Source organism: Pongo pygmaeus, chromosome 16 (assembly GCF_028885625.2).
Source record: "Pongo pygmaeus isolate AG05252 chromosome 16, NHGRI_mPonPyg2-v2.0_pri, whole genome shotgun sequence".
Taxonomy (NCBI): Eukaryota; Metazoa; Chordata; class Mammalia; order Primates; family Hominidae; genus Pongo; species Pongo pygmaeus.
The window spans coordinates 59,530,452-59,554,775 of record NC_072389.2 but is presented as its reverse complement, the minus strand read 5'-3'; the positions used below and the strand labels follow the sequence as shown (position 1 = coordinate 59,554,775).

The 24,324-nt window shown below is 34.2% G+C and overlaps 1 protein-coding gene across 1 annotated transcript in view; it reads right to left on the bottom strand.

Moving 5' to 3' along the window:
* Positions 1 to 24,324, bottom strand: part of UNC13C (unc-13 homolog C) — a 662,499-nt gene that overhangs the window by 353,792 nt on the left and 284,383 nt on the right. Inside the window, exons 8-9 of the mRNA XM_063652632.1 lie at positions 19,023 to 19,250; positions 17,921 to 18,062 (exon numbers count right to left, since the gene is read on the bottom strand). Of these exons, the coding sequence (XP_063508702.1) occupies positions 17,921 to 18,062; positions 19,023 to 19,250 (370 nt within the window). The remainder of the gene's footprint in view (positions 1 to 17,920; positions 18,063 to 19,022; positions 19,251 to 24,324) is intronic.

Below are 24,324 nucleotides of genomic sequence, written 5' to 3'. Positions count from 1 at the left end.
ATACATGATCAGAACTAGAGATAGCAAAATTTTTTACAGTGGTTACCTAAAAATCACTCATATTATGGAGATGTAGTTCAGAATATTGGTTAAGAATAAGGGCTCAAGCAACATTATTCATAATACCTAAAAGTAGAATCAATTCAAACCTCTACCAACTGAAGAATAGACAAAATGTAGTGTACCCATACAATGGAATAGTATTCATTAATAAAAAGAAACCACCTACTGAGACATACCCCAAGTGAATGAAACTCAAAAACATTAGGCTACATGAACAAATCCAGATGCACACTTAAAATGAATAAATTGTGTCATATGTATATTATACCATAGTAAAACTTAACAAGAAAAAAAAATAAAAATGAGAGTTCACTTTTGGTTCCACCACTTGTTGACTATTGTATTACTTAATCTCTTTGCCTTGGTTTTGTCTTCTGTTTAATGGTGATAATAGTAATGATACCTACCTCATAATACTGTTGTAAGAATTAAATGGATTAATGTGTATATGTGTATCACTTAGTATAGCACTTTGGAGTGTATAGATACATAGACAATACTTGTAAGCGTCTTTGGAATGAATGCATGCATTCTTTTCAGCTTCATATTTGACTGAGAGTTGGTGGTTTTAATTTCTCCCCCTGTTGCATTCTGTAAATTACCAGAAAACTATAAAAACAGTTAAGGAATAGAAGAGCTAACAGGCAAACGACCAGCACACCACATGCCAAACCCATATAGAAAATGCCATGAAAAGATACATACAACTACATATTTAGCTTTAAGTATATCTTTGGTTCTCTCTCTCAGTCCTTTCAGTATTTCTTTGTCCTTCTCCAAAAGATATTAGCATTTATGTTTTGATAATAAATCTTAAACACAAAGCATTTTTCTGGAGTGTATGATCCAACTTTCTTATTTCAGAAAAGGAAACCTCTGCATAAAGACTAATAAACATTTTGCACTAGTAACAATGAGTGAATTGGAAAGAAAATTGTGGATATAAAAGTTTTGGAAAAATAATAGCACTTTATAAACTATTATAATTGTTTTTAATGCTTATATAGTCACTCTGTATAAGTATATGGATAATTTAAAGACTTTTAAAAATATTGAGTGTTGGCCAGGCATGGTGGCTTATTCCTGTAATCCCAGCACTTTGGGAGGCTGAGGCAGGCGGATCACTTGAGGTCAGGAGTTTGAGACCAGCCTGTCCAACATCGCAAATTCTCGTCTCTACTAAACATACAAAAATTTCCCGAGCATCGTGGCATGTGCCTGTACTCTCAGTTACTCAGGAGGCTGAGGCAGGAAAATCGCTTGAGCCTGGGAGGCAGAGGTTCCCATGAGCAGAGATTGCGCCATTGTGCTCCAGCCTGGGTGACAGAGTGAGACTCTGTCACAATTTTTTTAAAAACTATATATATATATATATATATAATATATATGTGTGTGTGTGTGTATGTATGTATGTATACATATATGTATGCATGTATACATATATGTTTATATATGTATATGTACGTATATACATACATATATGTTTATATATGTATACGTGTACGTATACATATATATGGAGAGAGAGCAAGAGAGAGAGACAATGTGTTTTTCAGAAAGATGGAACTCTCCTCTATCAATTTCCATCTGCAATGAGCACAATTCTTATTGTGATAGCTGTATCCAGTTATTGTCAATATTTTAATAGAAAGTTATTATTTAGTATTAGTATTTGCCTTTAAAAAGTTTGATATATTGTTATCAAAGTAGATACATGTATCTACTTTGAATTGTGACAAATATGGGATCGTATTGTACATATCATTTACCCCTTTAACTTAACACATTGGGTACATCCTGACACATCATTCGTTTTAATAACTATATTGTATTTCATTATATTACTGTGCCCTAATTTATTTAACTTTTCCCCTATGTACAGTAGATAAACATTTAAGTAGTTTCCATTTATTTACTGTTGGAAAAAATACTACACAGAACCACAGAACCCCTTGTATGTATATGTTTCTAAACTTGTGAAAATATGTTAGTCAAATTATTAAAAGTAGCTTTGCTAGATTTAAAGGTGTGCATATTATATGCATATCTGTATACACACATATTACTAAAATATTATCCAGAAACACGTATGTGCTTACCCTTCTATCTGCTTCTCTATACTCTCATTAACACTAAGAATTTTTACTGTTTAATATTTGCTGATGAGATCATTGAAAACCTGTCTTTTTATATTATATTGACTTTTAGGGAGCACATCCATCCTACAGTAAACAAAATACATGAATAAATATTCATGCAATACTTTTCTTTTTTCCTTACCAGCCTATCTGAACAGAGAAAAATTCTAATGAAAAGCTTCACATTCCCACATCTAAAAGACCTCTAAGGAGATAATAAATATTTCTTGCCAGAGGCAAAGAGTTAAACAAAATAAATAGCCAGAGTTTATTTTTGGCAAGAAAATAGGATCAGTCAGCATTCATTTCTGTAGACACCTGGCATCCTTTCTCTTAGCTATTCCCCCACCTTCCTTGCTAGAAAAGAAGAGCTGCCATTCTTTCAAGAAACTTTGAGGCAATGATGGAAATGCCAGTAACAAGTTGTGGTTCCATCAGTTTCCCAAACAGACTTTATCTGAACATCAAACTTGAATCAGGAGAGGCAATCACAAAAGTAAACACTGTCAACTAACATCCCTCTCATCCCAAATATGAGCAATACAACAGCACAGTACAGGCTTATACAAAGAAGATTGTACTAATCACCAAGGAACTGCTAGAGAAATGTTAGGAAATCTCACATTCCAATTAACTTTTCCACTTAAGTCTAAGCTTCAACCAATTATCTCGAATGGAGCAAATGTTCTTAAGAATTCACAAATAGTAACGTTGGTTATACCTCAGTCCTCTCTGGGCTCTTTTGCTAGATGTGAAAAATGCAAAGAGATGGAATTTTTGAAAATGCCAAGTCACTGCACAAATACCACAAAACACTTGGCAACACCTGTCATATTTTGGCACTGGTACTCATCTGTCTGCAGTATTGCCTTTTATCATTAAAATGCAACTTAAGTGCCATAAGAACTAAAGTTGAATAAATATGTTTATGAACAGCTGAATGAAAAATTTACCAGACACCTGTTTGAATGTATTTAATATTTCCAAAAGTTTGTGTAATAAAACATAAAACAACCCAATTTGATCAAATATAAGCATAGCTTATATTTTAAAAAGTATAACAAGTACTGTGCTCTAGATGATAAAGAGGTAAGACTGATGATTCACATAGAAATCATTCTAATGAAAGCGATTACTTTAGGTTGAACCATATAATATTTCCATTTTTATAGGTCATAAGGGTCAAATGTCAAGAATTTCACATGGCTTGATTGTGTAATGACCAGTTCTGCATGATGAAGAAGGACTGTGTCCTAACTGAAAATCCAGTATGTACTTTGCAAGTATAAGAAAGTCTATTATATTCAAAAAAATAACTAGTGCATTCACAAAACCTAGTCTGATTATTAATCAAGATACTGAAGAGATCAGTGTGGGGGAGATGGAGAGAAGAAAGGTATTGTACAGCTTAACAACAAAGTTGAGGAAGCCCTGGAGATCATCAAGATATACTAAATTTGATTCATTTGAGAACAGCATTGATCCTAGAGGGGATCATTTAGACATTAGTGAATGCTTTTCCAGAAATTCAGCCACTCCTCAGGGAACTTCCCAATTCCTCTCTTGCCAGATAGGGGATTAATTTTGTCTACTCAAAGAAATCTAAAGCTTTCAAGCTCGCATGAGAATATTAACCTGACATGTGATTCTAAAGTAGGGAGCAGTAAAGAAGCTTCTGGCTGTTAAGAATTTTCTTGGAGTTCTAAAATCACAAGATCCATACTCATAAGGAGTGGTTGATAAAGAAAAAGGATAAGATTTCTAAAAACTGGTGAAAAGAGAGTTGGGTGCCAATATTTAAAAAGGCACAGCAAAAGCTAGGCGAAATAGTCAGAGGTTTCAGGTCAGGATGGAGTGGCCAAAGATGGTAAGGAAAGTTAGGTCGGTAGAGAGCATTGACATAAGAGTTATTTTTGAGTTGCATGCCACGCTGATCACTTTTCCGTAAACAGAAAGTCGTTTAAGGGGATTGTTTCTCTCTCATTGTGCACCGGCTACTACCTGTACTTAAAGGACTCTAACTGTAGAGTAGCCTCCAAAATCTGAGATCGCCTAGAGTGCCAGTTCATAAATTTATCAGCTACTTAATTTCCCCCAACTGTATCATTTTTTTCTACAACATTACTCTCATATTACAAAATAGATTGGGTTCAAATCATTTAGTTTCATCTCAGTCCTTGTGACTGAATATACAATTGAAAAATACAACTGAATTATTTGTTTTAATTCGTCCTTGGAACAAAGCAAGGAACAAATAATTGCTTAAAATTAAATATTTATTAAAGCGTGTCTTAAACCATTTTAAATATGGCCCTTGTAGCAGCAATATTAAAAAGATAAAGTTAATGTCTCCTTTTTGATGAAATTTTCCCAGCACGTATACTTATCTGCCAATTAGCAGAGTTTTATAAAGTAATAAACCTATGATGTCAGAGGGCGCCTTAGACATCATCTTGCAGTGAAAAGTCATGACAAATGTTCCCCCAGAGTTAGTGGTAGGTTTCCATCTTGTGCTTTCTTAACCTTATACGTTGTTCTGTAAGGACAGGGTGAAAAAAGATGATATGGATCTAATCATAATAAAAGCTCAAGAGGTTACTTCCTACTGCTTATTTTAGTGCTTTAACTAAGTTAAAAGAAGTGCTATCAATTTTATTGTCCCTCCAAGTCCAATTCTAGTCAAAATCAGCTTCAAAGTTTACTGGGTAGAAACATGACTGAAAGAAAATAACAAACATATCATGAAGACTAAAGGCATTCTTAACATTTCATCAGGCAGGAAAACACTGTGGAGATGCTAATAAAAATGTCAACATCTGAGTTCATATCATAATGTTCGGGTATCGTGCACAGAAAAGAAAGGAATGTCTTTGGAATTATTTGGAAGAAAATGTCATTGAAAACAAAGGAGAAATAAGAGTGAAGCAATAGTGTGAATAAATTTTTTAAACTAACAGTAAAAGTTTATAGAAGATGCTTTCATTAGTAAAAAAATCAATTATAGAAATTATCATTTGAAAATAACTATTAAATATATTTTTATGCTTACTTTATTTGCAAAATTATTTCAGGAGGTTCCTGTCCTTAAGTAACTCAAAACTTAGGTGAGGAAAATTAAACTAACATATATAAAGTACATAAAAATTTGGAAGGACTGTATCAAAAATGGTCTCAAATGTCGTAAGACTAATGGGGAAAAATGTTAAAGGCAAGTAGTAGATGTGCCTGAGATAGCACATTCTTTTAATTTTGAGTAATTACTTTTTATATAGAACTCAATGAGTAAGGTATAAAAAATTCACAACAGTATTGCATCCTAATAAGCCCATCAAGGAACTTGGGGTTCTGGCTATACTATCTGTAGTTTCGTAAAAGTCGGAGACATTTTTCTCAGCCATAAATGTAAGGATGTAAATGCACATGATACTGTATTTAAGATTTTAGATGTGTTGAACACTGTAAACCATTAATGCTAGACCACAAAGGATGGTGGTGGTCGGGGTCACTGATTTTACTGTGCGGTCATAATCATCATAGTAGAAGCAGCAATTTTATATCATCTTGAATTTGTGGGGTGTGAGTAATTAGTGGAATACTGACTCTGCTAACATAGTGAATGAATTATTTTTTGTCAGAGTTTTTTTTTCAACTGTTTATTGGGGTATAACTGAAATACAATTAACTGCACACATTTGAAATGTACAATATTTTTAGGTCTTGGCATATGCATTCACCTATGGAACCATCATCATGATTAACATAATTAAAGTTGTATTTCAAAAGTTTCTCCAAAAGTTTCTTTGAGATTCTTTGTAATCAGTTCCTCTCATCCTTTCCTTTCCTTACTCCCCAGGAAAACACTGATCTGATTTCTTACATTGGAAATTAGTCTGAATTTTGCATTTTCTATAATTTTATATAGATGAAATTATACTGTAAGAATTCCTGTCTGAATTCTGTCACTCACCATAATTATTTTGAGACTTACCCATGATATTGTGTATACCTACAGCTCATTCCTTTTCACTATTAACTAGTATTTCAGTCTCTGGGCTTACCACAACTTATATCTATTCACCTATTGATGAAGACTTCGGGTTGTTTTCAGTTTTAAGTTATTACAAAAAAGCAGCTATGAATATCTGTATACAAGTCTTTGTATGGACACATATTTTCTTTTCAATAAATGAATGAATTCTTCTCCCAAGTGGTTTACCGTTTTATATTCCCACCAACAACAGAATTCCAGTTCTACCACATTCTCACCAACACTTAGTGACAACAGGATAAGGGTATAGAGGAGACAACTAGAAGTGTATTATTATAACTTTCTCATATTGTATGTGAAGCAGTATTAATATTATATTACTGGTAGGCTGTTATAACTTAAAGATATATACATAATAAACTCTAAAGCAATAACTAGAATAACAAAATAATGAGATATAAATAACCCAACAAACTATATCATACACAATTTTAAAAAATATTCAAGTGGTTCAAAAAAGGGCAGAAAAAAATAATACTAGGGGACAAAGAACATACTATTATACTAAGTATGATGTGATTTTCACATAGTTTTAATTTGAATTTCCCTAATAATTAATGATATTGAGCATATTTTCATGTGTTTATTTGCTATTAACACAAATCTCCTGTGTGTACTTTAAAATGATAGATATTCTGTTCTTGTTGGGCAAAGTGTTCTAAGTAGCATACCTACGAGTAGTATAACTATTTTTGTCTTTATTTAAAGTGTATTTCTTACAGGCAGGATATGCTTGCATGTCGCTTTTTTATTCGATCTGACAATCTCTGCCTTTTATTCGGAGCATTTAGATTTTTTTTATGTAATGTGATCAGTGGCATATTTAAGTTTTAGTCTATCATCTTGCTATTTGCTTTCTGTTTTCCCCCATTTGTTTATTTTACCCCCTTTATAGGATTTATCATTTTTGATATTAAAATTTGTCTACTTTGGCCACGCGCGGTGGCTCACACCTGTAATCCCAGCACTTTGGGAGGCCGAGCCAGGCGGACTACCAGGTCAGGAGATCGAGACCATCCTGGCTAACATGACGAAACCCTGTCTCTACTAAAAATACAAAAATTAGCTGAGCGAGGTGGCGGGCACCTGTAGTCCCAGCTACTCGGGAGGCTGAGGCAAGAGAATGGCGTGAACCCGGGAGGCGGAGCTTGCAGTGAGCAGAGATCGCACCACTGCATCCCAGCCTGGGTGACAGAGCGAGACTCCGTCTCAAAAAAAAAAAAAAAAAAGTCTACTTTATTGGCTTTTTAACCATAACATTTTTTGTTTTCTCTTTTTAGTGGTTGCTTTAGAGTTTATAGTATACACCTTTAAGTGGATATTTATGTGATAATAGAAGATATAGGCATGAGTTGTGTTTCTTTCATTTTGCTTGTTGTGATGGATTATTTAGCAAAAATCTATTGGTCTCCCAAAGGTTTCTCATTTGTAAAATGATAACAACAATCATAATGACAATGATTAGTTGTGAAGTATTATACATATGACAGGATTTGAGATACAGTAAATGAACACACAAATATCCATGCCTATAATTATGATGATATTTGCAATGATTTGGGTTTTGTTTTAGATATTTCTTCCTTGCCATTAATATTTCTTCAACACATTGCTTACCTATTTAAAACTTCTTTTGCCCAGCTTTCAAATATTACCTTGCTTCAAACATCTTTTATTTGGAGTCAAATATCTATCCTATTGTCAAGTCAAGTTGGCAGCACCAGGCAGAACTGACCACTTCTCCCCCACCTCCATAGGACTGGCTCCCCTACTGACGATGTTAGCTTAAGCATCATCTCCACTCCAATTGTAATGAAAGCTCTGGGGCAAAAAAAATCATGTGTCTTTCATATTTACCTCAGTGTCTGTAACACTGCGGAGAGTACCCCACACTTAAATACATGTTCAACGAATTATTTCTCTACAGAGTGTTGGGGCTGATACTAACAAAAAAATGTTCAGAAAGCTGAATTTTACACTATATGGATCTGGGTCAACAGGGATCTGCAGACTCCCAGTTTGGCCAGGGACAGTACTATCATGTCGATCTTTTTCTGCTTTCAAAATAGGTGGTCTACACAAGGAGTACATCCAAGAAGTGAGGGTATGAACCGAGTAGAGATAGATTGGCATTTTAGTTTTGGGATCTTGAAAATGCTGCTAGATCAGTTGGTTGTAGTGTAATACTACACTCAGGGGAAACTGCTTCAACCCACAAATGAGTGACTAGCATGCCCCATTAAGACTTCCCAGGTCTCCATTCCACACATGAAACATACAAGTGATAGTTTTAAGATGTTCCAATCATTGATAGACCAATAACCCAGGACTTGTATGGTGCTTTATGAAGATGAACTGAGCTAATTATTGAAAAACCCCAAGAGGTTTCCAGCAGCAAACTGAGTGCTAGAGTTGGGAAACACATGGCCAAGGCTATTATAACCATGGGGAAGTGAAAAACAAGAAAATCTATTGAGTAGTGATCAAGAATCCGATCAGTGTGTAGAGAAGAGAGGAAGGGGAAAAGTGGGGAAAGGAGGGAGATAGGGACACAGTGAAAGGAGAGTGTGTGTGTGTGTGCAAATGGAAAGATGGAAAAACAGATACAGGTGAATAAACTCTCAGAGAAGAAGAGAGGAATAAACTAGCATAATCATTTCTGCCCTTGGGACAATTTGTTTGGCTTTTCCAGGTTTCTGCAAGGACTTTCTGTTCTCATATATTAAAATTTGTCCTCACCTAATCCGTTTTCCATGTATTAGTTTAATTGTAGAGGGTTCTCTTTCCTCTGACTGAGACAGATTCCTGCAGAACAGTCCTTTTTACCCCAAAGATTGCTGTTTGTACCCCCAACTGCTCCCTAAAGATTTGGGAGATTTTATTTAAGTTCTGTTTGGTTCTCAATTTAAAACTAAGTCAAGTTCATAGCACCTTGCACCTCTGCCTATGGAATATTACAGTGATAGCTCTAAAGATGCATCTTGATTTGATATTTTCTAGTTTACTGACTGTGAATTAATTCTCTTTGGTGACCCGAAGTTCATATTTTATGACATTCCATTTAGATCTCTCCGTAACTCCTTCCGCTATTTATTATAAAACCCTTAGATTCTAGTGAGAAGCAGTGATAATGTAAATTCTGTTCTGTTGGCTTTGCTGTATGTGGACAGGTAATGGCTCAATCTCATTTAGCAAGTGAACAGTAGGATTGGTTATTATTATTTTCCTGCTGCTAGACATAATCACAATGTAGGCAATGATTAGAAAAAAAAGAGAAATAAATAAATAAATAAATTCTAATCCCATAAAGTGTGACTAAACTCCTTGCTTTAGAAACTGTGGAGCCATCTTCTATGACAAATGACTTGCTGCTGTTGCTACCATCACTGTAAACTGGCTCAGGCAACTGAGGAAATACTCCCTTCCCACATAGCCTAGGAAAAGACTGCTGGTAATCTAGGCAATAAATCAGATGCATGATTATGTTCAGGCTGTCATTTTAAAATATTAGTCTGCTGTGCTATCAAAATACTTTAAATATGGTACTAAATAAATTATATTTTATAGAGCTTAGTTTATGCTTAATTCATACTCAGCCCCGGCTGAGCAGCACATGGCATGGTGGAGAGCCATGGGCCTGAGGCACTCTGTGCACCACATCTGGGTAGCTAGGAATTGAATGCGGCTGCCATATACTTCAAAATGTCCAAAACAATCATGCTTCTAAACAACAGTATTATGAGTTTAGTGTTACTGTCTGTCAAGATGGGGAATAACTTTTAGCACATTTCCCATGGCAAAACCGAGATTCAAAGAAGTTAAGGATTGGTCAAGAAACATGTTAGACCCAGAATAGTACTGGTATTCAGGTTTATAATCTTGTTGGCCAGATAGCTTTTGGTATAACATGGAATCACTCTTTAAGTCAATACTTTCCATGGTACTTAGCTACAGTGCTTTACACACAACTGTCACTCAGGAAATTAGGTAGAATTAAACAGATACTCCAAGAAGTAAGTGGAGCTGATTGTCCAGTCAGTTACATAAGCAGAATACTTAACTACCATTCCCATGCCTATTCAATGCTACTATAAATGAGGACTCCTATCACAGGCATTTTGTTGACTAGACTTTCATTAACCTAATTCTTTACTCCAATGGTTAATATCTATTAAAAACAGATTAAGTAACACATATCTACTATCACCTTTATGACCTACCTCAACGCTTGCAGGGAGTCAGCATGAAATGTGTTTTTATTTCAGAAGTTTGCAAAAAGGAGGCACCAAGGCCTCAACTATACAGTCCTCAGAAAACAGCATCAACATATGCACAAAATGTCAGTCTCCTAACTCTCAAATTTCTTATTCAAACTGGCAGACCATACTGGCATTTTCTCTCTATAACTCACTGAGAGAGTTACTTGTTTTCCTCCTGAGGGAATGGTTTTATGATAAGCATAAGACATTCCATTAACAGTAGCAAAGGAAAGTGAAATTGAATGTCATAATTAATTATGAAATGATCAACTATACAATTTAGGATCAAAGAGCAAAGATAACCGGCACCTTAGATTTATATGATACTTTATCATTTCAAAGTGCTTTCATATGTGTTATCTTAATTAATCTTCACGTGATATTTTAGGAATTAAACATTTGTTTACAACCCCTTGTAACTCAGATTTCTGTAAGGGCTTAATTGGTTATGCCTCTGTTCTCTCCAAATGCTGTCCAGAGTGCCCCATTCTGAAATCACACAACATCCGTAGTATTTTAAAGATTATAAATTCAAACTCTTTGTTTTAAAGTAAGATAAATAAAATTAAAATTGAAATTATTTAGCATTAAAATCTCGAGAGGGCATTAAAGTGCAATTAATGGGGGGATAATTAAGGCCAAGTCCCAAAGTTGAAAAACTATTTCAACTACATTTTCATTTGACCAGTTTTGTGATTGCTTGCCTTGATTAGCTCTGCAAGTGAAGAGTTTGGATGTAGGGAAAAAATCACACTTCCTAATTTCTACCTGTATCTTATTTGTGGCTTCACAACAGGGCACTACTTTGTAGTGTCGAATGTACTACAACCCATCTGAGCTTTGATTTTCTCATCACTGAAGTGAGGAAGTTGGACAAAACTATCTCTCAGATCCGTTTCCCAGTCTCAGTTCTCTGATTCTTATTTTAGTAGAACTTTTTTTTTCTTTTTACAGCAACCTATTCATTGGTTCTCCCTTGGCCTCACTATTCAAGTTGGAACTTTTTTGGCATGAGACTATTACTGTCATATTTAGTGTAAAGACCTGAAGCTCAGCACAAAGATATAATCATGTTATTAATGCTAATAATAATACAGCTATCATTTTTAATACTTAACAAGTTCTATGAAATTTACATATAGTATCTATCTCAAAAAACATAACAATTCTGTGAGGTATGTATTATTATCCCTATTTTTCATATCAGACAAGCTAAAGCTCAGAAGTTAAAGTCACACTATTAATAAAACATCCTATTTTCAGAATGTCAGTATACATTTTTTCCACCCCAGTTCACAGGGCAGAACTGTCAGGGTAGGGGGAGGCATGGATGAGTTCATCTGTGATGAGTATACATTTTTCAAAGTCTGAACATAAATTCACTGTGAACTCATTTCTTTCTGCAAAACAGAACCGTTTATAAAGAAAAGGTAACTTTGCAATTCTCATGCCATTTTTATGATAAATGAAAACATGCACTGGTAGCTTCAAAATAGTATTTCTGGAGCCAGTGATATAGAACCTGTATAATAAGAATAAAATCTCAGAATTCAGGAAACTGATGACAGAAAGAACTAATGTTAAAAAAGTTGGCATTTAAAAAGGAGACAAATAGAAAAGAATTACAAGTGTAACTTCACTTAAAGTTAATAAATATTTTATTGGTAAAGTGGAAAATATTTTGAAAAATTATGTGCTTATATATAGTTCATGCATGGCCAGGTACAGTGTTAAATTTGAATTTCTTCTTTGAAATGATGTTGTTTAAAAAATACATATGTTGTTATTGCCAGTACAGATGGTGCCTCCTATCAAAAGGAAACCAGGCACACAACATGGAAAATTATATGAAAACTGCCAATAATAATACAGATAATTCATAGTTTAATGGTCCACTCTGGTGTGTACTTCTGTGTACTTTCCCCATGAACTATGATGCTTTTTAGCCAGTCTGGTGGGAACAAGCACTAGCCCTGGTCTGGATGAGCACTGCGAAATGTCACATCAAGTATTTGGGTGGTCCTAGGTAGTTTTCTCACATGCATCATTATTTGGCTGCGCTTATCATTACTCAGTTGATTTCTCAAGGAGGACCCTTTGAAGGATTAAAATAATACAATAAATACTTCTATTTTATTTTACTGATTACAACTGGATCAATATTTCTAGAAATTTTATTCTCTTTGACATGCCCTATGTTGGCTCTCATACTGTTTGATTTTGTTTTTTGCTTGTCAATCAAATTCAGGTTTCCAGACTTTCTATTCTAGTCAAGAGGGATTAACAGGGACCAGAGATATCCTCCCACATAAAAAAATCAAGCAGTGAGCAAAATATATCAAACATTGGTTTTCAATAGAATGGAGATATGTCAGTGATGAACAGTGATCCCTGAGAGAGAGAAAAACAAAGAAAGAAAGAAAGTGAGCCCTATGATTACTTCAGCTTACTGCCTTGAGGGAGTTTTCCAATCATTGTGCAAGGAAGAGAAACCAAGGTAGATAGTTTGCTGCACGTTGTGTACATGTACCCTAAAACTTAAAGTATAATAATAATAAAATAAATTAAAATAAAATAATAAAAAAAAAGAAACCAAGGTAGAGTCCATTAGACTCTTTGAGGTAAAAGACAGAATTGAAAGTTGGGGAAGACCAAGGCAGCTAGAGGTCACAGGGCATAATATCAAAATAAAAGAGCTGAACAGAGGAAGATTTCAACAATCTGCACAGGGGTCCCCTTGAGAAATGAGTTGAGTAATGATAAGTGCATGCACATAAAGAAACTGCCCAAGGCCAGATTAAGATTTAAAAGTTTGATGCAATAGTGCCCAACACACAACCAGTTCTAGAAATCATACTAATTTCTACTGGGCAGAAGATAAAACCTCCTAATTCATGAGTTAGTAGGAAGAGTATGCTGAAAAGTCTTGCCTTCATGATATGGGGAATAATTAGCCTGAAATTGAGCACTATTTCATTCCCCTTTAACACATTTGAAAAGCAAGATCCAAAGCACAAAAATATTTCCATGTAACTTAAGTATGTCGAGAACAAAGCTCAATAATACCTGTAGGATGCTATGATATCCAGCAAGCAATAAAGTAACATTTGCAATGTCTACAATTCAAGCTAAAATTACCAGGCAAGCAAAGTAGCAGAAAAATATAATGCATAATGAGGAGAAAAATCCATCAATCAAAAGTGACCAAGATTGGACATAGATGTTAGAATTGGTAGGGAAGGATATCAAAACTGTTATCGTAAGTATTTCATGTTTTCAAAAATTTAAGTTGAGGCATGGAAGATGCAGTTAGGATTTCCTAGGATGGAAAAGAAAATGCCTAATATGAAAAATACAGTGGCTTAGATTTTAGTAGATTAGACATTACAGAAGAAAAGCTTAGTGAATTTAAACACACACAATGGAAGTAATCCAAAGCGAAATACAGAAGAAAAAAAGAAATTAAGAAAAGTTGGGGGGTGGGGGGCAAGTGGAGGGAGAGCATTAGGACAAATACCTAATGCATGCTGGGCTTAAAACCTAGATGATGGGTTGATAGCTGCAGCAAACCACCATGGAACGTGTATACCTATGTAACAAACCTGCACTTTCTGCACATGTATCCCAGAACTTAAAGTAAAATTTAAAAAAAAAGAAAGAAAGAAAAGTCCTCAGAGTGTCGAGGAGCTGTGAGGTAACTTCAGGAGGCCTAATATATACACAAGTAGAGCCTCCAAACGGACAGCAGAATGAATATTTGAAGAAATAATGACCAAATGTTTCCAAATTTGAAAGAAAACTGTAGACCCACAGTCCCAAATAGCTAAACAAACCCTAAACACTAGAAAAAGGAAGAATATTACACCATGTGAAATCATAAACTAATTGTACAAATGAGTTGAAAAATATTTTAAAAGCAGTTGGGGGAGTAGGGGAGATATGTTATACACAGAGAAGCAAAAATGAGGACAACTGCAGATTTGTTATTGAAAACACAAAGACAATGAAGCAAAAAAAATTTAAAACGACAATCAGAATCATATGATCATCTAAATAGATACAGAAATAGAATGTAACAAAATGCAACATCTATTTCCGGTCAAAACTTTCAGTTCACTGAGAATAGAAAAATCACTTTTTAACTGGATAAATTGCATCTACAATAAAGCTACAGCTAATATCATAGTTAATCAAGAAATGAAGTTTTCCACTTAAGATTGGGAATGAGACTAAGATGTCTGCTCTTACCTCTTTGATTTGGCATCATACTGGAAATCTTAGCTAGTGCTTTAAAGCAACCAAAATTCCATCAGCGGTTTTTTGTTTTGTTTTGTTTTTTTAAAAAAACAAGAAGAATCGATTCCTAAATTAATATCAAATAATTGATAGGTTACAAAATAGCCAAAATAAATTTGAAAAAATAAGAAGGTTGGTACACTAATTCTACCCAATTTTCAAGCTTATTATAAAGCCACAATGATCAAGACTGTGTGTTATTAGAAAACATAAATAGATCAACAAAACAGAATGACATGGTCAGATGCAGTGGCTCATGCTTGTAGTCCCAGCACTTTGGGAGGCTGAGGCAGAAAGATCACTTAAGGTTAGGAGTGCAAGACCAGCCTGGCCAACATGGTGAAACCCTGTATCTAATAAAAATACAAAAAATTAGCTGGGCATGGTGGTGCATGCCTGTAATTCCTGTTACTCGAGAGGCTGAGGCAAAAGAAACGTTTGAACCCAGGAGGTGGAGGTTGCAGTGAGCCAAGATTGCACCACTGCACTCCAGAAGGGGCAAAAGAGCGAGACTGTCTCAAAACAACCACCACCACCACCACCACCACCACCACCACCAGAAAGACATTCAGAAATACAGACACATATATATATGGAGAGCTGAATTTTATCAAAGATCTAAAAGCAATTTAGTAGGGAAAAATAGTGCTTTCAAAACTGGCACAGAAACAAGTATATGTCCATCCTATGCAAAAAAAATGAACTTAAGTCTATCACTTATACCATACTCAAAAATTACCTCAAAATGTATCATAAGACTAAATGTAAAACCCAAAACCATAAAAGCTATACAAACACAAAATACAAAAGCAATACCAAATGGACAAAATATTTGAACAGACACTTAACCAAAGCAGATACTAGCACATAAGCAAATGAAAACATGCTCAAAATTATTAGTCCTTAGAGAAATGCAAAATACAACCACTATAACACTATACGTGGATCAGAATGGCTAAAACGTCAAAAACTGGCCTTACCAAGTACAGATACCCCTCAACTTACAATGGGGTTACATCATGATAAACCCATCATAAGACAAAACTATCATAAGCTGAAAATGCACTAAACATGGGCAACACAGCAGATCGTCCCCAGCTTATGTTGGTTCAATTTAGGATTTATAAACTTTATGATGGTGCAAAAGTGATAGGCATTTAATAGAAACCATAACCCAATTATAGATCCTAAGAAACACCTCAGCTTACAATGGGATTACATCATGATGAATATATATTAAAGTAAAAAACATTATGTCAAACTATCATAAGTTGCGGACCATTGGTATTGGAAGGATATGTTTGATCTAGAACTCTCAGACATTTGTAGTGGAAGGATAAAATGGTACAGTCATCTGGAAAAAAATCTCAAATATTAAACATATTCCTAATATGTGATCCAGCTTTCATTCCACTTCTAGGTATTTATTCAAGAGAAATAAAAACGTATGTCCACACAAATATGTACATACAAATGTCAGTTTTAGTATGAGTCATTCATTTAACATATGGGTCACTTTGTTGTCATTAACCAAAAACTGGAAACAAACCAAAATATCCATCAAGAGGTGAATGGTAAAATAAACTGCGATATATTAATAAAATGGAATGCTAACAAGCAATAAAAATAAGCTATTGACATACCCTACAATTTGGATGGATCTCAAAATAATTATGTTGAATGAACAGAACCACACAAAGCATTACATACCATATTGTTCTAGTTATAGGAAATTCTAGAAAATGCAAAATGAAAAGTATCCTATAGCATCAGAAAGCAAACCAGTTGACTGCCTTTGCACACGGGAAGTCAGAAGGGATGACTTTCCATGAGGCATAAAGAATATTTTGGGGCATTGATGGATATGTTCATTATCTTGTCTGTAGTGACAGGAGGTACACATATGTCAAAACTTAACAAAATGTACACTTTAAATGTGTAGACTTTATGTTATGTCAATTATACCTCAATAAAACTCTTTCTAAGCTTTCAGATATCCAGCTTCCTGAAAAACTGGAAGCTCTAGCTGCATCGTGTCTACATGATCGCATGGCAACGGAAGCCATTTCTTTTCTGGGAATCACCTGTTTTCCAGTTTTCCATAGTCTCCATCCCTCCCCTTTGTTGTTCCTTTCCTGCTTTATTCATTTACTTGACTCCAACAGGAAATTTAATTTTAACTTCCAATTGATTTCTTGTCTTCTATTTTAACACATAAAGGGGTATTAGTCTCTCCCAGAACTCTGAAGGGAGAAATCCTCCAAATCCCTTAGTTCATTCTACAGTACCCTCTGTTATTTGGTTCCAACTGATTTTCCAAACCTATTTCTTAAGACTTCCTTCATCAGGCCATATATGCAAGAAACTCTACTTCTTACACAATATTGCCCACATTCCCAAATAAGCTGTATGTTCTGGGTGTATTTACTTACCATGGTAATGAGATTCCTGTTTAGAGCATTTGCAAAGAGAGAACTAAAGAAAAAAGACTGTCTTTAACTCATGTAGGAATTTTTATTTCTACCAAATAATAACTGAAATTCATTTTTTTACAAAGGAGTGTAAAAAAAAAGAACTTTTGAGAGAAAAATGAGTTCCTGCTGTTCAGTGAAAGATACAAGAGGTTTAAAAATAAATGCCCTCATGGAATGTGCAAGGTTATAAAAGTTATCATCAACTATCTCAATAGTATAACCTAGTGTAGGTATGGTTCCACCCCAAGTGATGGGCCAAGAGATGCTCTAAGTCTATTGTCTTTAGTTCTAAATCTTCAGATGTCAAGATACTGTTAAATCAAGATTACATTTCTGGCTATGTTGGGATCAAGTTATAGATCATGTTGTGTATCTTTTTTTATCTCCTGCAAAGCCACCCCAGTCATGCTATCTTTTTTTGATTTGAAGTATTCTTCTTATTCACTTGTTTCCAAAGATGAAGAATAAATAATAAATATTATGAAAGTATTGAGGGAGTTTATAACATTACTTTTACTTTTTTATTACTTTTGGGTAAGAGATTATTAAAATATGAGATAATTATTGCATACTTTGTATGCCTGTCTTAAATTCATTGTTAAATAATTTAATATTTGTAAAGGTTTCACATTATATACTCACAAATAAAACTTCTCATCCCATACTGGATTCAAATTTCCAAAAATGGTTTTTGTTCTTCTTTTGTTCTTTCCAACTTGAACTGTAACATATGGATCACTAGACCCTGTTTTATCTTTTGCCTGTAGACCCTGTGCAGAAACCACTGAAATAAACCAAAATAAACATTTTAACATACAGAGTCCTCAGAGACAAAAAATAATAATAACAAAGACAATTTTTCTGTCATTTGGTTCTTTGGGTTTACAGATGCATCCCCGTTGCTTTCATTCTCATGACCCACAGAACTTTAAAAAAAGTTTAATAAAAATAAATATACAACGTTAAAATCTGTAATTTTTGCTTTTGTCTCTAATGAAAAGTAGCTATATACATACACATGCATATACATATTAGCTATATACTCATACACATTACTGCACACATGTACAGAGGAATGAGGAAGATATACCTACACTTATGTGAAAAATTACCCAACATAATTCAAAGGCCTGTAATCCAAACTGATTTATTTATGAGTGTGCCGTCAATATTGATCAACTCTACATAGTTGAGAAAGCATCTTTATTTATCTTGTAAATACAAAATGAGTAAGTAAAGAGTTTTGGTAAATGTTAACAGGCTGCGCAGTCACTTGCTGTTAACATTACAAGCAACTTCAGAAGTCCAATTTACTAGATATCATTAAACTCAAATTGTCCTGACTCGAGGACCAAATGGATGAGGGATGTTGAGCCAGGAGTAAGTAAAATAACATTGATTTTCTCATCTAAAAAGATTAACTGAACAGATTATTAGCTACTGTTATAATTTATCACTGATAGGCAGCAAAAGTGCTCATTTCTTGTAAACTGCCGGTGAATATATTGAAAAACAGAAACTTTTTCCTATGAAAGAACTTTTGATTAGAACAAGACACAGACTAAAATTATTTCATTTATCTAGTATGTATTTTCAAAATGTGAAGTACCAACTAGTCTTGTTCATATTAACATGATTCAAAAAATAATCATTTATTTTACCTATAATTATTATTAGCAGTTATTTCTAGGACACATAAAAATCTCAATTTACCATAAAAATTTTTAAGAAGACTTATTTTTACCTGTAATGGTTATTTTTGCAGACCACTTAGATGTCCCATCCAGTACACTCTGTTTGGCCGCCTTTGTAAACTGCACAAAATCTTCTTTAGAAATCTGAAACATTTCCTGGATTACTTCAAATACTTCTGGCCGGTTTTTCTCCCTGATCTTCATTCTTTCTTTCATTGCTGTAATAATGGTCTGAGCCTTGTCTTCGGCACCATGTTTAGAACTCTTTTCTGCTGCTCCTATGATGGAAAAATCAATGGTGATGGGAATGTACATGCCGTTACATTTTGATGGCTAAAGGAGGGGGGAAAAGGAGGAGGAAGTGAGAATGAATGAGTGCTTTCATTCTGTGGAGTCAGATGGCTTTTTAGAAAAATATCATAATGAACTGCTATGCTGAGATTCACAACAACTAGTACTCCTTTGCGTTATTGGCAAGTAAATCGACCTCCTATGATTCCCAGGCTTTTCTTTTGTACTACTGAACTAAATTAGGTGTTGTGCAAGAATGTGGTTTGAATTTTCTAAAAAGAATTCAAAAACAGCAAAAAGAACAGACACAATCAAATGTGTTACATACCACACATATTTCTTCAATGGGTATCCAAAACAAAATTGAGAAATAGATAGAATATAAGTGGCAAATGTCACTTGGAAAGCAATAATTTAAACACATCACTGTTATTTGCTAAACATTAAAATAGAATGTAAGATTTTACTTGGGAAGAAACTGACTGAGCTGTTTAAAAAAGATTTGGATACTACTAGGCTAAATGACCTATAATGTAACTGATAGAACACCAACTTGAACTCTCTTTCTCTAATATATCCAGAGCTTTTAAATGACTGTATACTCATTTTCCACTAAAAAGTTTTTTTATTTCTGGGGCATTGTTTTTCATGACTGGTCTCAACTTTCTGGGCATTTTTGTTTGTAACACAAATCTTTCTGTCAGTGAAAGATTTCTAAAATTCCATTATTGGATCCCTAACCTTAAGTTACTGGCTAGATATTCTCATTGTTCTCTATGGCCTTCTGGGTTGCCCAGTATTACACAAGTTAATAATGGACCATGATTTCAATTTCCACAATTCCTTAGTGAGTTTAAAGTAAGAAAGCAAAAGCTCATGTACCAGTGTCTACAGGAACTGCCGCTGCTAAAATCAAACTTTTTTGGTACAGAAGCAACTGAAATATAGTGAAAATAATCGAAAGACTTGTGTTCATAGGTAGTAATTGCTCTAATTTTCTTTGACGTGACTGTAAGTTTGCCTAATTAGTATTCTCATTTTTTTTCTGAACTACTATATTTCTGAGATAGGCATACTAATATCCCATAAACTATTTAGAGATTAAATGGGATAATTTATAGGCAAGCACAATTTCTACAATAAAAGATAATATCAGTAATGTTCTTTGAACCTAATTTGTGAATGTTGAGCCCAATTTAAATATAGAAAGTAAGACAAAAGATGAAAGGTCAACTATTAACTTTACTTATGATAAATTCATATACAATTTGACAGCAATAATTTAATGTAAATGTTTATTTATTTGAAAGTGTAATACCTGTTTCCTAGAGTGGAAAAATATATTCATAATAATGAGTGTGAATAGAGGAAGCTAAAAGATATGAATACTCCAGTGGTAGAAAGAGCAGGCTACCGGTCTTTATCTTTTATTTTAAACTTTGAGGACCTAAACAACATTTAAAAAAAAGGAAGACAAAAAAAAAAGAATGAATTCCACTAAAGATGATTTAAAAGGACATTGTAAATGGTCTACACTATTGAAACATGTCCCTGGAATAGCTACAAATATGTAAATTGCATGCAATTAAGATGTTTTTAATTTATCAATATTGGTTTAACTACACAGTCCATAATTCTTAAACAGTGAAATTAGCTTAGGCTCGAGTAAATAGTTGAAACTATCCGATAGGCATATTTTATTCAAGTAGTTAATGTTCATTAAATGGAAAGGACAGTGGTGGCTGGAAAATGTTCCCTACAAGACACAAAGTGACTCAAAATTTGGTCTGTGACAGCCAGGCAAGGAATGTCCAAAAGGTTAGAAATGACATAAAAATGTTGACTCTCCCCCAGATTTCTAAACAGCTATTCTTATTTTTGCTATTAATGCTCCCAAAGGCTCTAGGAAGGAGTGCTAAAGTCATGTAGAGTTAAATATACTTTGGATTATTTTTCTAAATTCAGGAAGAGCCCATCTAACTACCATGCACACAATGAATGCTCAAACAATAGCTGCCAAATTCAAAGTTAGAATATAAAGAGATTTTTCATCCAAAGGAATAAGACTTCTGTCCTTAACGACTCCCTCTTTTTATTAAAAAAATAATTCGGAAAACTTGAGCGTTAGCTTTGAAATTTCACTTATTCTTATGTATTATTGATGTTATTATAGAATATCTATTCTAATATGTACAGACAAAAGAGCCATAAACTGAAATTGCCAATCGGTGGACAGCAGGTTAATAGCGACATATGTTTAAGCATTTTCTGTGTTATTTCTAGAAAAAAATATGTAGGTTTTAAAAATTTCTACTTTTGGCCGGGCGTGGTGACTCAATCCTGTAATCCCAGCACTTTAGGAGGCCGAGGCCAGCGGATCATGAGGTCAGGAGATTGTGACCATCTGGCTAACATGGTGAAACCCCGTCTCTACTAAAAATACAAAAAAATTAGCCGGGCGTAGGGGCGGGCGCCTGTAGTCCCAGCTACCTCGGGAGGCTGAGGCAGGAGAATGGCGTGAACCCGGGAGGCGGAGGTTGCAGTGAGCTGAGATCGCACCACTGCACTCCAGCCTGGGTGACAGAGCGAGACTCGTCTTAAAACAAAACAAAACAAACAAACAAACAAACATTTCTATTTTTGCATTTTTGATCAGAAGAAAATTATTCATCTTAGATTGTTTAGCTCAGAGATAGAGACAAATTCATAATTAATTTTTGTCACTGATTTACAAGTACTTTCCATTGCCCTATTCTTTATCAGACCCACATATCTTATGTTTCTAATGAAACCCTTTATTAAACAGTTACAATTTGCCATGAATTTCCAGCCCTTTGGATTATTTTTCTTCGGCCTTATTTGTTTATCTAAAAGTCATCAGAGATAACTTTAAATTTGCTTTTATATGAGTCTGTCTTCAAAGCATGTGGTAGAAGGTCTAGTAGTGTCATTGAAATATAGAAATATGCCAACCAGAGATCAACAATTCATGAGATCAAAAGAGATAATATAAACTAAAAGCACTTTGTACAGTATAATATCCAAATGAAATGCATCATTGATACTTTTAAAAATAATTACTTGACAGATAAGACAATATAATTATGGACAATACAACCATAATTCAACCTTAGACAGAGGGGCAAACTGGTTCTCTTCTACATAATGTAATGGGACAATTAACTAGAACTCATTTTTCTTTAATTTTTATCAGACAAAACATGTAAACCTCAGGTGAAATTAACAATTTTACCATCTTTATATGGCAATTTACAATTTTTGTGTTTTTTTCTGAAAAGTAGCTATAGATAATATCTACAAATAATTATAGAATTTATCAATATAATCTAAAAATAGAAGGAAGAATATTGAAGTTGTTATATATGTAACTTTATATATAAAATATTTTATATAGTTATATATTATATATTTTGATTATATATAACTTTATATATAAACATACATATATAAAGTTATATATATAAAAACTTAAAACTACAGGTGTGTGTATATATACATATGCATACATACATATATAATATATATACATACACATATATATGTGTATATTACATATAGAATAATATATATATACATATATACGTATATAATAACTTCAGTGTTCTTCCTTCTTCTCAGTTCTTTCCTTTTGCTATTTTTCCCACCAGCTCTTCCAAAACATTTCTGCTCTCAAGTCACCTACCTCACCCCCATTACCCTCCATTCTCAGCATATGATCTTATCTCGAGAGCAAATAGAGGTCTTTTAAACTCAAAAGTCACATTTTCTCTCTTCTCCTACAGAAGCAAACAAAAAAACCAAAACCTGATTTGTAGTATTAGCAGATTTCTGTGATGTAAGTATTTCTAACAGCTGATTCCAAGCAAATGCCTCACAAAATTATTTCATATTTAACAATCACCACTGACATAGCTACCTGCATATATGTCTATTCCTTATGCTACCTCATAAGGCCCAAATTTTATTAAATGTGTATACCAAGTGTCTAACACACTGTTTGGAAACTAGCATACACTCAATAAACAGAGGAAATACTTCTCAGGGGAGCCAAAGATAAAATGATTGGCATAATTGAATATTTAATTTGTTTCTGGGTTAATTTAATGTGTTATGAACTTCTTGCAAACTCCTGCCCTAAGGCCACAATTCTGGAAAAAAACAGGAATAAATTGAATATAAAATGATAAATATCCTGTCAAATAAATCTTATGAAAAGACAAAATACACTTGGCCCTTGGGTTTGGATTTGGAATTCTTAGAAAACAAAGGCTGTATTCGCATCATTAGATAATAGAATTTGGTTAACCTACATGCCACATGCTCTTCAGTCAGCATAAAGCAAGAACATGAATGCCAATTATAAATGGAAGAAATATATAAAGAGTATCACTTCTAAATAAGGTAAAAGTGCACAGTAGCTAATGATGCTTCAGTGATATGGTTTGGCTGCGTCCCCACTCAAATCTTATCTTGATTTGTAGCTCCCATAATTCCCACATTGTTGTGGGAGGGACCTGGTGGAAGATAATTGAATCGTGGCAGCAGTTGCCCCATACTGTTCTCATGGTAGTGAATAAATCTCACGAGATCTGGTGGTTTTATAAGGGGAAACCCCTTTCATTTGCTTCTCATTCTTTCTCTTAGCCTGACGCCATGTAAGACCTGCCTTTCGCCTTCTGCCGTGATTGTTAGGCCTCACCAGCCATGTGGAATTGTGAATCCATTAAACCTCTTTTCTTTATAAATTACCCAGTCTTGGGTATGTCTTTATCAGCAGCCTGAAAACGTACTAATACACTTGGATAGAGGAGATAATCTTGAGTGTGAATCCTGATCTCCCACTTACTAACTGGCATGGTCTGAATGTTTGCATCCCATTGAAAGTCATATATTGAAACCTAATCCCCGATGTGATAATGTTAAAAGATGAGGCCTTTGGGAAGTAGCTAGATCATGAAAGCAGAGCCCTCAAGAATGGGATTAGTGGCTTTATAGGCTCAATAGAGCTCACTTGCCCCTTCTACTATGTGAAGATGCAGC